General features: G+C 36.3%; 1 protein-coding gene across 1 annotated transcript in view; it reads left to right on the plus strand.

The window, feature by feature from the left end:
• Nucleotides 1–13471, plus strand: part of SLC22A4 (solute carrier family 22 member 4) — an 81906-nt gene that overhangs the window by 19825 nt on the left and 48610 nt on the right. Inside the window, exons 2-3 of the mRNA XM_074290975.1 lie at nt 5622–5725; nt 9456–9610. Of these exons, the coding sequence (XP_074147076.1) occupies nt 5622–5725; nt 9456–9610 (259 nt within the window). The remainder of the gene's footprint in view (nt 1–5621; nt 5726–9455; nt 9611–13471) is intronic.

The following is a 13471-nucleotide window of genomic DNA, read 5'->3' on the forward strand; positions in this document are numbered from 1 at the left end:
TCAGAGCCCTTTAGGATGAAATATGCCTCCCAACTCTCAACAGAGAGGTGGTTAACTACTGGCCAGAAATGAGCATGCTTATCCAGATATGGCTAAGTATTAATTTAATTGTATTTATTGTTCATAGGGAAGATACCCATGGAGAAAAGGAAGTCATTGAAAAGTATCACTGATTTTTTAAAAATTGTAAGATTGATAAAAAGAAAAAAGTGAGAGAGAAAAGCATTAATAAAACACTTTTAAAAGAAATAATCAGAACCAGATTGTGAAGGAAAGTTAAATACCAAAAAGTAATTTGTTTATATCCTAGAAGCAATAGGGTACCAGTGAAGCTTTTTTTAGAAGGAGAGGGTATGGACAAGCTGTGCTAAAGGAGTATCAATTTAGCATCTGTGTGAAGAATGGATTTTAATGGAATTAGGCTGACTGCATAATCACTTTTTTGTCAAGAGATGGCAAAAGATGATAAAGCATCATGGCAGTACATAAACAGGAATCTCACAGAATGAGAAAACCTGGATAAGTTGAAACCTGAATTTTGGAGAGAATTCCCTGTATTGATGGGATCATAGATCCAATGAAATAAATGCTACAATGCTTTTCGGAAGACCATGAGCTTCAGGCAGTGGGTATTCTTAGTACATAGCACCCCTCCCCACTCCACCAAGCCCAGCACCTGCACTCCATAACCCCTAGAGCTAAATACTTGGCAACTTCTCAGTTGCATGCTATGTTTACAACTTGAAAAAGATCTGGAACATTCTATCTTGCTCCAAAAGAAATGAGCTACCACTTGCCTATAATACTTTGTCAACAAGGAATTGCTTCCCAACAAAAGAATCTTAACTCATTCCCTGGAATATAAACTGTATTCCCTTCATCTAATGAATTTTTATTTGTTGCCTCCAAGTCTCAATTTAAATGCCAGCTCCTCTATGAAGTCTTCTCTATGTCATATAGCATTTTATATTTCTAGCATTCATGAATATGAATAATTATCCATCCATGTCATAATACAAGATCTTGTCTCTCCTGCTAGTCTCTTTGAGAACTATGTGATATTTATCATTGCATCTCTAGCATCACCTACTTAAAAATATTTGTTGAATTGAATTGGATGCACACATATTCCACTTCTTAAAAATGTGAATTCATACATGCTTATTTTTAAGAAATTAAGATCAAACTTGGCTCAATAATGAGGTGATTCAAAGAAATTCCAATAGAACTCTGATGGAAAGTGCCTTCCACATCCAGAGAAAACTATAGAGACTGAATGTGAATCAAAGCATTGTATTTTCATCTTTTTGCTATTGTTTTTTGTTTGCTTGGTTTTTTTCCCCTTTTGATCTTATTTTTCTTGCACATTATGATAAATATGGAAATATTTTTAGTAGAATAGCATATTTAACCTACATTGGATTGCTGCCTTAGGGAGGGAAAAAAATTTGGAATACAAGGTTTTGCAAAGGTGAATATTAAAAACTATCGCGGAATGTATTTGAAGAAAATTAAATACTATTCATTAAAAAAAGAAATTAAGATCAAAGAAATTACCTATCTTTGGAGAATGTAACAATGTCTTGAGATGATTAGAGACAATCTTGGTAATCATGATGTCCACTATGGGGGCCATGGGATATAGAACTAGAAAGTTCCTTACAGATCATCTTAGTCCATCCCTCACACTTGAGAGAGATGAAGAAACTGAGGACCAGAGAGACCAGTAATTACCTGAATTTCCCTTAAGTATCAACATTGAGAGTCAAACCTAAATCTTCTGATTTGTAATCCAGTTTCGCTGAATCATGCCATATTGCCAGTATTCTCCAGTGAAGTTTCACCCCTTTAGTAGATGCTCTGCTGCAAGCTGGTGGTGGACAGAGACCCAGACATTACCAGACAGTAAACACAAACTAAAAAAATCCTAGGCAAACTGACTCTGTGATCAGCTTTGCAAGAAAATCTGAGTGTTCCTCACACTCTAGAGCACCTTGTCGTCTTTCTTCAGTTCTTCCTACCTAATCACCTCAATTCTCCAAGAAAATTTTTTTGTTCCCCTTTCCCTCTCCCCCTCCATGTAGAATATTTCCCAGGAATCACCTCCAGGGTATGAGAATTCTTGAATAGCATTAGAGAGAGCTGATGCTGTATGGTTCCCCGGAATCACTCAGCTGAAACATGCAATGGTCAAGTTCTGGGAAGGTTTGCCTACCTGAAAATCTATAAGATTTGAGTTCAACAGATCTGGCTAAGCAGTATGCAGAGCTGGCAAAATATTCTTTGAGAAAAGAAGGTGGGTTTGGGCTTATGGGAGAGGTCTATAACCAGAAGAGAAGGGTCCAGGCTAAAATCCTTGACTGGAATGTTCTAGTCATGTCTCCAAGGAAAAGACACGAATAGTTACTTGGGGAACACTTGGCAAAAGTGATTTGCTAACATCTTAAACATAGGACATATTGAAGACTTTTACAAGATTTTGATTTTCTGACATATTTCTTTGTGACATTAAGTTCTGGAGTAAGCCATGCTTTGGGCATTTGGGAAGAATAGATAATGATCATAATAGCTAGTATTAGCTATAATAATAGCACTTTAAGACAAACTGTTTTATATATGTTGTCTCACAAAAACTATGTGAGGTAGGTGTTATTATTGTCTTTATTTTACAGATGAGGAAACTAAAACTAACCCACAGCTTGAGTCTAAGATAATATTTGAACGTATGTCTTTCTGATTCCTAGTCCAAAAGATTATTTATCTATCTAGGTACATCACTTGCTGTAGGCATGACTGGCAGCCACAAACTAGCAAATGCTTTTCACTTTCCTCTGCCTAATTCTATGATTATAAGTGCTAATCTGTAACTGACTGGCCTGATTTGGGCACCCATTAGTGCTACAGTTTTGAGTCCCTCAAGGAATTGTAAACATCTCAGGGGAAGGGTAGAGAAATCGTAGAAGGTTGGTATTTTCCACTTCAAGTACACTTGTGCCCTTTAGCCTTGTTCCTTAAACCTTTCAAGGGCCTGAGGTGTTTTTTAACCTCACTGAGATTTAAATCACTAAGGGATGGTGCCTTTGAAGGGCAAAGTTGCCTATTTAAATAAAGGTTTTTACTTGAGTTTTAAAAGAGTTTGAAAAGTCCTTTCTTTGACTTATTTCATTTAGGACAATCTCTAGAGCATTTTGGATCATCTATGAGGAACTAAAGCTAATTTTACAGGACAAAACAGATGTGATAAACACATATCATCCCAGCCTTTCTTTTTTTCTCTCGTCTCATATTCTAAAGTCTTAGATTATGTATTTAAAGAGAGAGTATGCACAATTGTGGGATACACAGTTTAGAGCAAAATGAAGGAAATTAGAGATAGATAGGGAGTCAGAGAAAAAATAGGAGATAAATTCTTATATCCAGTGTATCTGGGGTCTCTTAAAGAAATGAAAGATGAAGGGAAGACAAGTTTGACCTCAGGCATAGTCAGTACTTCACAGATTTCCCATTTTGTTTCAGTAATTCTCTCAAAACAGATACATAGCAGCATCTTAAGCACAGGGCACATTGAAAGAATCACAGAATAACCAAATTTGAGTTGGAAGATACTTCAAATTATTATCTAGTTCAACTCATATATGAAAGGAAAGAATATGTTTAAAAAATATAACAATACTGGGAAGACAGAGGATTTCAAAGGGCACTTCTCCAAATTCCCCTTAAAAATGGTTCTTCCACTCTGATCAATGCAATGATTACCATAATTCTTTTGGGGACCATTAGTAGATTGTTGATAAAGCAGACAACCCATCTCCTAAGAGAGAATAAGAAATATAGAAGGAAATATACAGTTTTGGACATAGTCAATAGGGGAATTTGTTTTGTTTGAGTAGGATATTTGTTATAATGATTTTATTTTTCTTTTATTTCTAAGGAGGTCTGGAAGGAAGGGTTATTAAATGAAAAACACAAAATTTTAAAATGTAAATGGCTCTTCCCCAAAGAATCAATTAAAAATTCTAAACTCTCTAAATAATTGACACAGATTTTTTAGACTAAGATGTATTCCACAATAAAGTAAATTAACAATCACTTCTCAAAAGAATAAAAATAAATGATAAAATATAATCACATTTTAAAAAGTTCTAATAATCAGAGCAATGCAAACTAATACAACTTAGAGTTTCTGCCTTATATTCATTGAACTGCCAAATTAAATAATGAAACCCAGTACTGGTGGATCTATAGAGTTTTTGTAACAGGAAATCCTGACGTCAATGAAATCACAGGTCCTGATACACTCCCACCCTTTACCATTGCCAATAGCAACAACAATAACCAAATGCATTGTCAAACATAGGGACATATATACAAGTAAGATGTAGCAGAAAAAAAATCTTAATTCTTCAATCACACTGCCTCCTCCCCCTTATTATGCTGTTTTAAAAAAATAACAAATGACAAATATGAAGAAATATGGGGAGACTTGTATAAAATGATACATAATAAAGAGAGTAGTCTAGGATGCTCTTGTTTGTCTTTCATTTTCAGAGGATTAATGACAACACCTTATCTTGACTTGCACATGAATTGGATTTGAATGAGGCGGAGTTGCACCAAGTTGTCAGCCTTACTCTTTCTTCCAGAGTCATTCAGTAGCAAGGATATATAACTTTGGCATCTTTAATGTTTTACCAAGCTCTAAGCACTCCTCACTTGTTTTTTTCTGCCCATTCTGGGGGGGTAAGGGGAAGGAAACTTCATTTATATGCTTGGAATAGACACCTCCCTAACTCACTAAGAGGTTTGTGGCTTGTTAGTTATGCTCAACCTAATTTAACCCATCTGTCTAGGTGCTTTACCAGGATGTGGCCAGATCTTGGGAAAAAAGCAAATTGGGCTCTTTTTTTTTTTTTTTTTTTTTTTTTGGTTATTGTGTACTCTATACTTTAAAAAAATAAAGTAAATTTATAGTTTCATGTTTAATGAATTTTATTATGTCCTTATATATCTGAATATTTGCTTTCATTTATGTTTATAAGTATAGAATGGCAATTTCTTCTTTTTTTCAAGGCAATTTAAGTGCTAATAAGTATAAATTGTCTGAGGTTGAATTTGAACTCAGGTCCTCTTTACTTCAGGCCTGCTGCTCTATCCACTGTACCACCTAGCTACTCCTAGAATGAAAATCTTACAAAGAACAGTGAAGGGGATTATTCCTAAGACAACTCAGTAAGGATCTCAGAACAGAAGAAAGGACAAATATAGTCCCAACCATGCATCTGTCCCCTCTAACATATCTATCCTGCTCCTGCTACCTCTTAGAACTAACCAGGTGTTGGTGCATCTTTTCTGTTAGACCCAGGTACTTTCTGAGGTGATAAGACCCAGGATGTAAGTAAGTTCTCTATTAGTGAAATACATTTTAAATAACACTAACCAATGAACTTGGATAGAATCTGCCTCACATTGATATGTTAAGTGATTCTAACTATCTCTTCCTACAGATATGCTCAGTTTCATCTAGATCTTAGAGTGAAGATGTTTCATTGCAAGGTTGTCCTGAAGCTCTTGGATCCATTCTGGTGATTCCATTTTAATATGATTTGTTTCTTGTTTGGCAGTGGAATATAGTGTGTGATGAAAACTGGAAACCTCCACTAACAACCTCATTGTTCTTCGTGGGCGTGCTGATGGGATCCTTCATATCAGGACAACTCTCAGACAGGTAAAGAGGGCCTATCTCCAGGCTAGAGGATATCCTCAACTGGTCGGCTTTATCAATATGCAGAAGAGTGGAGCCCCGTTCTTTAACCCTGACTAAAGAATGCATGATAGATAAATCCTTTGACTGACTCACCGATTGACACTTAACAAGCAGTCAGGAATGAGACCACTTCCATACTACCTCCAACTAAGACTGAGAGTTGTGAGGGCTAACCAGGACTGAAGTTAAGAGGCAAAGCCTCTCACCTGGCTGCTTTGGTCTTATATAATGGAGGTGTGAAGCTGTTTAGAGATAGGAAACTGACCTCTCAAAGTCTTCCCCAATCCAATAGTTACATAATAGTGTTCTCATTCATTCCTATCTAGAGAGACCCCAAAAGTTAACAGGATTTTCAGTTGTGCCCTGTGACCACATTATAGTCTTCCAGGTCCTTTTTAAGAAATGAAGAGGCTCCAACCATCCTGGAGAGCAATGTATGATGATCTCCTGGTTCTGCTCATTTCACTTAGCATCAGTTCATGTAAGACTCTACAGGCTTCTCTGAAATTGTCTTAGTGGTCATTTCTTACAGAACAATAATATTCCATAACATTTATATACCATAACTTATTCAAACATTCTCCAATTGATGGACACTCACTCAGGTTCAAGTTTTTAGCCACTACAAAAAGGTCTAGAGAACTCTTATTAAATTTTTGGAATAATTAAAAAAAAAGAAAAAAGAAATAAAGAGGCACCCTATTAGCAGGAGGTCAGCCACCATTTTGAATTAAACAAGGTACCAAATAAGCCAACATCCACTTATGAGATTTGGCTGGAGTTCAGAGAAGATTTTGCTACTGATAACCTGGGTACTTGCCCCATGATGCACAGGTGTTCATGAGGAATGCTATAGGTAACATTCAACTTTAAATCCAGAGGGCATCAAACATCCCAGCACAGAGTGACCTTTACTTCTTTTCTGAACAAAATAAGGTCAAGGTGAAAGGAAATGGAGAATTTTGAACTGTTCATCTCAGTACCTTATGTTGTCTAAAGAAGATTTTAACAAAATAGAGGGGAAAAAAGAGGTTACAGAACCAGTGGTATAAATAACTTGAATTTGTATAGTACTTCACACTTTTCAAAAACACCTTTTACATTACATTACAACCCTGTGAATCACTTTTTATTATTCATTTGCCAGATTCAAAAACTGAGAATGGAGAAGTGACTGGTCCAGAATCACACAGTTAATTAGTAACTGAGTGATTATTGACTAATTAGTGACTAGAACACAGATCTAGTGACTGACCTGGGTAGTGGCCCATACTTTATAAACATGTAACTTTCTGACTTTTAAAGAAGTGCTCAAAAAAAAAAGTGTTCTAAATTTTGTCACCTTCACTCTCCCATTAGTATAAAGGGCTGTTGTCCCATAATGCTAAAATTCAAATAAGGATTGGATATATGCCCTATTTCTTTCTTGCTACCCCTTTCCCTTAGCCCACAGTTGCTATTGTTGCAGCTTCCTCTGGTTATAGCAGACACTTAGTAGCTACAGTATCCTAAGCAGCCTCCATTTGAATCAGGAAAAAAAAAAATTTCTAAATTGAGCTTTTTAAATAAAGCTCATTATGAAATGGATATAATCTAGGTTCTCAAAGGCTGCTTGCTTTTCCAGCCAGCAGGGCCCAATTCTGACAAATTGTAAAGCATGTGTAACTAGTCCTGGTAAAGAATGTTCTTATACAAGAATCAATTTAGCTAAGTTCAGATTCCTCAACAACTTGGTGAAAACAAATTTCTCTTTTAAATTCTTTGGTCTTTTATCCTAACATTATATTTAAGCAACAACCAACATAGAACAGGCACCTAAGGCAGAGGATAGGGCAGGTCTCCTGTTCCCAATCTTCTTTCTCTGTCTTACAATGTCCAATCAGACCAATTTAAGTGTTGTATGACTGAAATAGGTAACAAAAACAGCAAGAACAAACACAAGACAGGTCTGCATGATGTTCCTCTCCCTCCTTCTGTAGACTTAGGATTCAGAAGGTTAAAGGACTGGAGCAATAGAGAAAGCTGACTACACTAAAGTGGTGAAGCTTTTAGAAATTGCTACTTTTCTTTTCAATAGTATTTTATTTTTCTGAATATTAATTTTTGTTAAACTTTGTGTTCCAAATTTTTTTTTCTTTCCCTCCCTTTCCTCCCCTTTCCCCAAGACAGTAAACAATCTGATATATCCATTCATGGCTGAATATGTGCAATTCTTTTAAACATATTTCTATATTTGTCATATTGTTCAAGAAAAAATCCTTAAGAAAGAAAAAATAAATGATCAAATAACAAAAGGGAAAAAAAGGTGAAAATACTATGATTTGAACCATATTCAGTCTCCATAGTTCTCTCTGTATGTGGATGGCATTTTTTATCCCAAGTCTATTGGAATTGCTTTGAATCACCTCAAACAATATCTCTTGAAAACTGTTTTACAAATAACTAGGGGAAGGAGATAATCTAAAGTGATGAAGAGAATACCCATACCAGGGAAGTCATGGATCTTTGAATAATTAAGTATAGGAATCATTGCCCAGTCTTCTCCCATCTGGTCATTTCTCAATTGACAACCTTTGAATTTTGTTGTTTGATTTTAGTTTTTGTTTGAAGGGGGGAGGAGGTCTGGAGACTTGTGCTTTCATTGATGCAGGGAATTTCAGGTAAGACATTTCAGATCAGTATAATGAATTAGCAACTTGCAGCCTTAGAGGGACTAAGTCAGTCAATAAGCACTTATTAAATGCCTATAATGTGCCAGCTATTGTAATAAGCACTGATGATACAAAATAAAGCAAATGTGCAAATGATTATATAAAAATAAATTATAGACAGGATAAAATGGAGATAACAGAGGAAAGGCACTAGAATTAAAGACAGGGATGACTTATGCAAAGGCCCTAATCAATGAGAAAAGAATTCTCTGTTGGTCATCTACCCCCAAGTGGCCCACTCAGCAGTGCCTGAATACTGCTTCAGAGAACAGAGGAAGTAGGGAGAGCTAGTCATGCAGCTGAGGATGTCGGTCATCTCTGTGATTCAGAATCCCATGATTCTCTAGTACCTAGGGACCATTCACTGACTTTAGATACCATCTGGTCTAACTTCCTTATTTTAGAGGGGGGAAAATTTTTAAGAATATTTAGTCAGGTTTTGTCTCATGGAGGTAAACCCCCTTAAGTTTCTTTTCTTGTCTTGTATGAGAAATGAAACTCCCCTTGATTACAATGGTTATTGAATGCTGTTTTTTTAAAATGCATTTTTATTTGATTTTTACATCAACTTGACTTTCAAATTTATTCCTCCTCTCCTCTTATCAATTGAGCTATCCCTTATAACAAAAAAAAAAAATTTTTTTTTAATTGGGGAGATGGGGAAAGGAGAGTAGTTAAGCAAAATTAATCAGCTCACCAACCAAACCTGACAGTATATGAAGTTCTCCACACCCACCCATAGTCCCCTATATCTGCAAAGAAAGGAGAAAGATTCATTTTGTTTTTTTATCTCTTAGAGCCCCAGATTAGTGTATTTTGTTCTTTTTTGGAATCATTATGTTTTCCTGGTTCTACTTACTTCATTTTATGCAAATCTTGATGTTGATATTTACCTGAACCCAGAGAATCTCTTAGTCCCTTTGAAATCCCTATAACCTGATGTGTACGTATGTGTGTATGTGTTGCATTGTGTTTTTAAGGTTCGGCAGAAAAAATATCCTCTTTGGGACTATGGCTGTGCAAACCGGTTTCAGTTTCCTGCAGATCTTCTCCATCAACTGGGAGATGTTCACTGTGCTGTTTATCATCGTGGGCATGGGCCAGATCTCCAACTACGTGGTGGCCTTCATATTAGGTAGGCTGAAGAGTTGGGAAGAAAGGTCATGTGCTTCTCTTCCCCTTTCTTCCTTTCTTTCTTCTCCTCTTCTCTTGCTTGTTCAATTCTTTTCAATTGCTTTTACAAAGGGTGAGGCAGAAAAATAAAAAAGTAGAGCCTCCACCCTCTAGAAAGTTACAGAAAGATTCCTCCTGATGAACTGGGCAGCAGAACCTCCACTCAGTGGTTAAGTATTTTCTGTTATTCACCATATATTATACAAATTCATATATATATAAAATCAGCAGTGGAAGCCATGCTTCAACTATAGAAAGTGGGAGAGGTCAGGGAGAAGAAAAAAGTTTTATTTTGAGGATAAATTATCTATCAATGCAGTTTATTGTATTAAATTTGGACCACAGAACAAATCACATCTCTGAATCATCATCACACAAGTCAAACTTTATAAAAGTTGGGAAACAGGTACACAAATATTAGTTCTATTCTTCCATACCAATCTAAAAGTAATCCTGCTACTTTTGTTAATGCAAATTCTCAAATTTGGGGATGTATTCAAATGCCATGGCTCCTAGCTGGGAGCTATGAACTCCCAGGCTCAGCTGGGAAGCCAGTCTACTTAAGTCTTGTTGTTAAGAAGCAGAGAAAGTGCCTGAGGGATTCATGAGGCCACCTAGGTGTCATTCCTAAACCTAGACTCAGAACTCCTCTCTAACTTCCTTTCTCATCATTACCGATCAGGCTAGAAATAGGGCCATTCCCTCAGGAAGAGGTCCAATGAAAATGTTGATACATCCTGAGCCAGCAGCCTATTCTACAGTATCTCATTGAGTCTTGTGCAGGTAGAGTCAGGGTAGCTAAGTAAGTGGAAGGGAACACTTTGAACTATTAAAAGAGGAGCTGGGTAAGGCTGTAATTTCCTATGTTGAAACCCAAACACCCAAAACAGCTCCTTGCTTCAGTTCTTCCACATAGAGGGCAATCTTTCGTATGACTAAAATTTAGTCAGTTTTAGACTAATTTTACCAAAAAATGGCTCAAGCATTGAACTATTAAAATTCTATTCATTAACTCTTCTCTATTGTATCAAACCTATTATTATCCTCACTGGACATCTTATTAATTCTTAATTTTATTGCTATCTTTTTTCATATCACCTTCATTTCAAAGTATATCTCAACTTTACCCTGTCTAGAAAATAAAAAAGAAAGGTTAAAGATGGATAGGAAGGGAAGGAGCTCAACAAAAATTCCCAATATACCAACAGAGTCTGAATAAATATATGCAGCATTTCACTCAGAGTTCTCATCATAGCCAAAAAAAAAAAAAAAAAGGGGGGGGGACAAATATAATTTCCCATTTCCTGTCTGGGGCCATATTTGGTCATTATAAATTGCACAAGTTTCAAATTCAGAGTTTTTAAAAAATTTTTATTTCTATTTACATTATTGTAGTATAGTTAACAGATGCTTTTAACATTCTTTTATTAAAACTTGTTCAGAAAGAAGGACTTCTTAATTTTAGAAAGATATATCTTCCCTATCTAGGATTGTCCCCTGGATTTTTAAATCATGCAAGGGCCTTTAATCAGCTTCTACTTAAAGTTCTGACTCAGAAAAAGAAAATATGACAAATCAATAGGCTTCAGCTTAGACAGAATGATTGATCCTGAATGTTAACTCTCCCTCCTCCCAGAGATCTTTAAACCTGAACAACTCTTGTCTGATATGTTTTCTTTGAAGTGAACATATTTACAACTTCTGTTTGGTGATCAACCAGATGTCACGCTCAAATTCCATTCCTTCAATCATTGATGAAGTGACCAGAAGTCCAGGCACTGAGAGGGTTCATGGGTCACAGTATCAGAAAAGAAGCAGGGAAGAGAGAAGGTAGGACAAACTATAGATAAGAGGAGTACACTGGAAGATGGCCCTAAGATATTCCAGTGATACTAAATAATGTTTTCTTCTCTCTTTATCTAGTCAGATATTCTCTTCAACAGAGACTGATAAACATAGGCAAATTTTGCCCAAAATCTGAGGGGATCACAAATAAGGGTCACCACAGGGTCACAATAGACAGTTCTTTCCTAGTACCATCAGGAAGGAAATGATGTTGAGCTGGTTCTGTAGCTTAGAAGGGTCATTTAACAACTTTAAAATCTACAGACAAACTACTTTTCAACTGTCACTACAAAAAATAAAATCTCAGTAAATTCATAGGAGAATAATTTTTTATTTTGGATAAGACTTGTAGGAAGGAGATTTTTAAAAAAATTATTGCTCTGCATCAGAAACAAACACCTAGATGTTCCAATGCTATAGAAGAGTCGATAGATCACTTAAAAGATTTGCTTTCATCAGGCTATGCTTTAGTTACGACTTGATGAGAATAAGTAAGTCCAAGGTGATAGGTTTGATTCTTGCATAGCTCAGTGGATTTTGTTCTGTTCCCAGGCTGTAGATCAGTTTTCAAACTTAAAAAAAAAAAAAAAAAAAAGACCCCAGACTTACCCCAGAATAATTTCTTTATCTCCAGTTTTAAAGTTCCCCCATAACTAGCCAGATATCTCACAGACATGGGCCACTGAACATAAGGAAAGCTTTTTGAAATAGTTTGAATGTTTCATCACTGTGGGACCATTGCTGGTGACCCAGCTTAGAGGTGAGGACTTATTGAAAAGGGTATTATTTCGTATGTAGAAGCCAAAGTACTGCTGTTACTAGAGCCTAAGTCACATTGGTCTGGAGATGAAAAGCCAAAACTTCCTATCATAGCCAGAATCCTCTAAAATGGAAGGATTGGAGAAGAGTTTTCACTGAATGTTCTTCTATGTAGCATATTAGGACAATTGCATTGTCCTCATTGTATCCTTTTCAAGAAGAGAATAAGCCCCAATGATTCTACCTCTTATAGCACACAAGAAATACCTGCAATTGCTCATCTCTTCAGTTATTTTGGAAATCCTTGGGACAAAAATAATTCAATACAGAAATAGCATCTTCCCAGGTCTGCCTAGTCATTAAAATATCAAGGACTATTGCATACATTGTAAACTTGTAAAGAAGGGATTGAAGAGGTTATTCAGTCCAAGCTCCTGACTTCTGGAATGACCCAATGTTTGTCAACCCCCAACCTGTCCAAGAGGGGTGGGTGTCTTTCTAGAAATGACTTACCCTTCCATGCATCATTTGTGTCTCATCTGGGGTGAGATATCCTTATGCTTCTCTTGTCATAAGGTCAATCTCCTTTTTCTTTTTTTTTTTTTTTCCTTTTTCTTCCATGGAGGAATAGGATGATAAAACATTGGTCTTTAAGGTGATGCTTTGCCTGCCTGAAAATTTGAACATCTTCCTATAGACCTCCATTTTGGTACCACCACTCTACAGCTTACCTCAGAAGTCTGACTTCCTTCCCTTCATCATTTTGGAAGCTCTTTGTCCAAGTCTTGTCTTCAAAGGCTTTAGCAACCCTGTCCTCCTTGGGAATACTTGCATACTTCATTCTTTCATCAGTTCATTCAATAAGTAATTCTTAAGTATTTGTTCTGTATCTAGGCACTAAGATTACAAAGACATCTATGAAACAGTCCCAGACTTCAAAGAGCTTACACCATATTATGGGCAACATCATAAAAACATTAAGTGAATATGAACTGTATGCAATCGATGCAGAGTAATTTGGGAAAGGCATACTAGCAACTGGAGAGATCACCTTGGTAGAAGGAGGTAACATTTAAGCTGAGTTTTGAAGGATTCCAAGGATTTTTGCATTTCTCTGTGACCCAGTTGGGCTTTCTTGGCAAAGATACTACTAGTTTGTCATTCCCCTGTCCAGCTCATTTTACAGTAGGGAAAAACAGGGCACACAGAGTTAAGTGAC

The sequence above is a fragment of the Sminthopsis crassicaudata genome, chromosome 2 (assembly GCF_048593235.1).
Source record: "Sminthopsis crassicaudata isolate SCR6 chromosome 2, ASM4859323v1, whole genome shotgun sequence".
Lineage (NCBI taxonomy): Eukaryota > Metazoa > Chordata > Mammalia > Dasyuromorphia > Dasyuridae > Sminthopsis > Sminthopsis crassicaudata.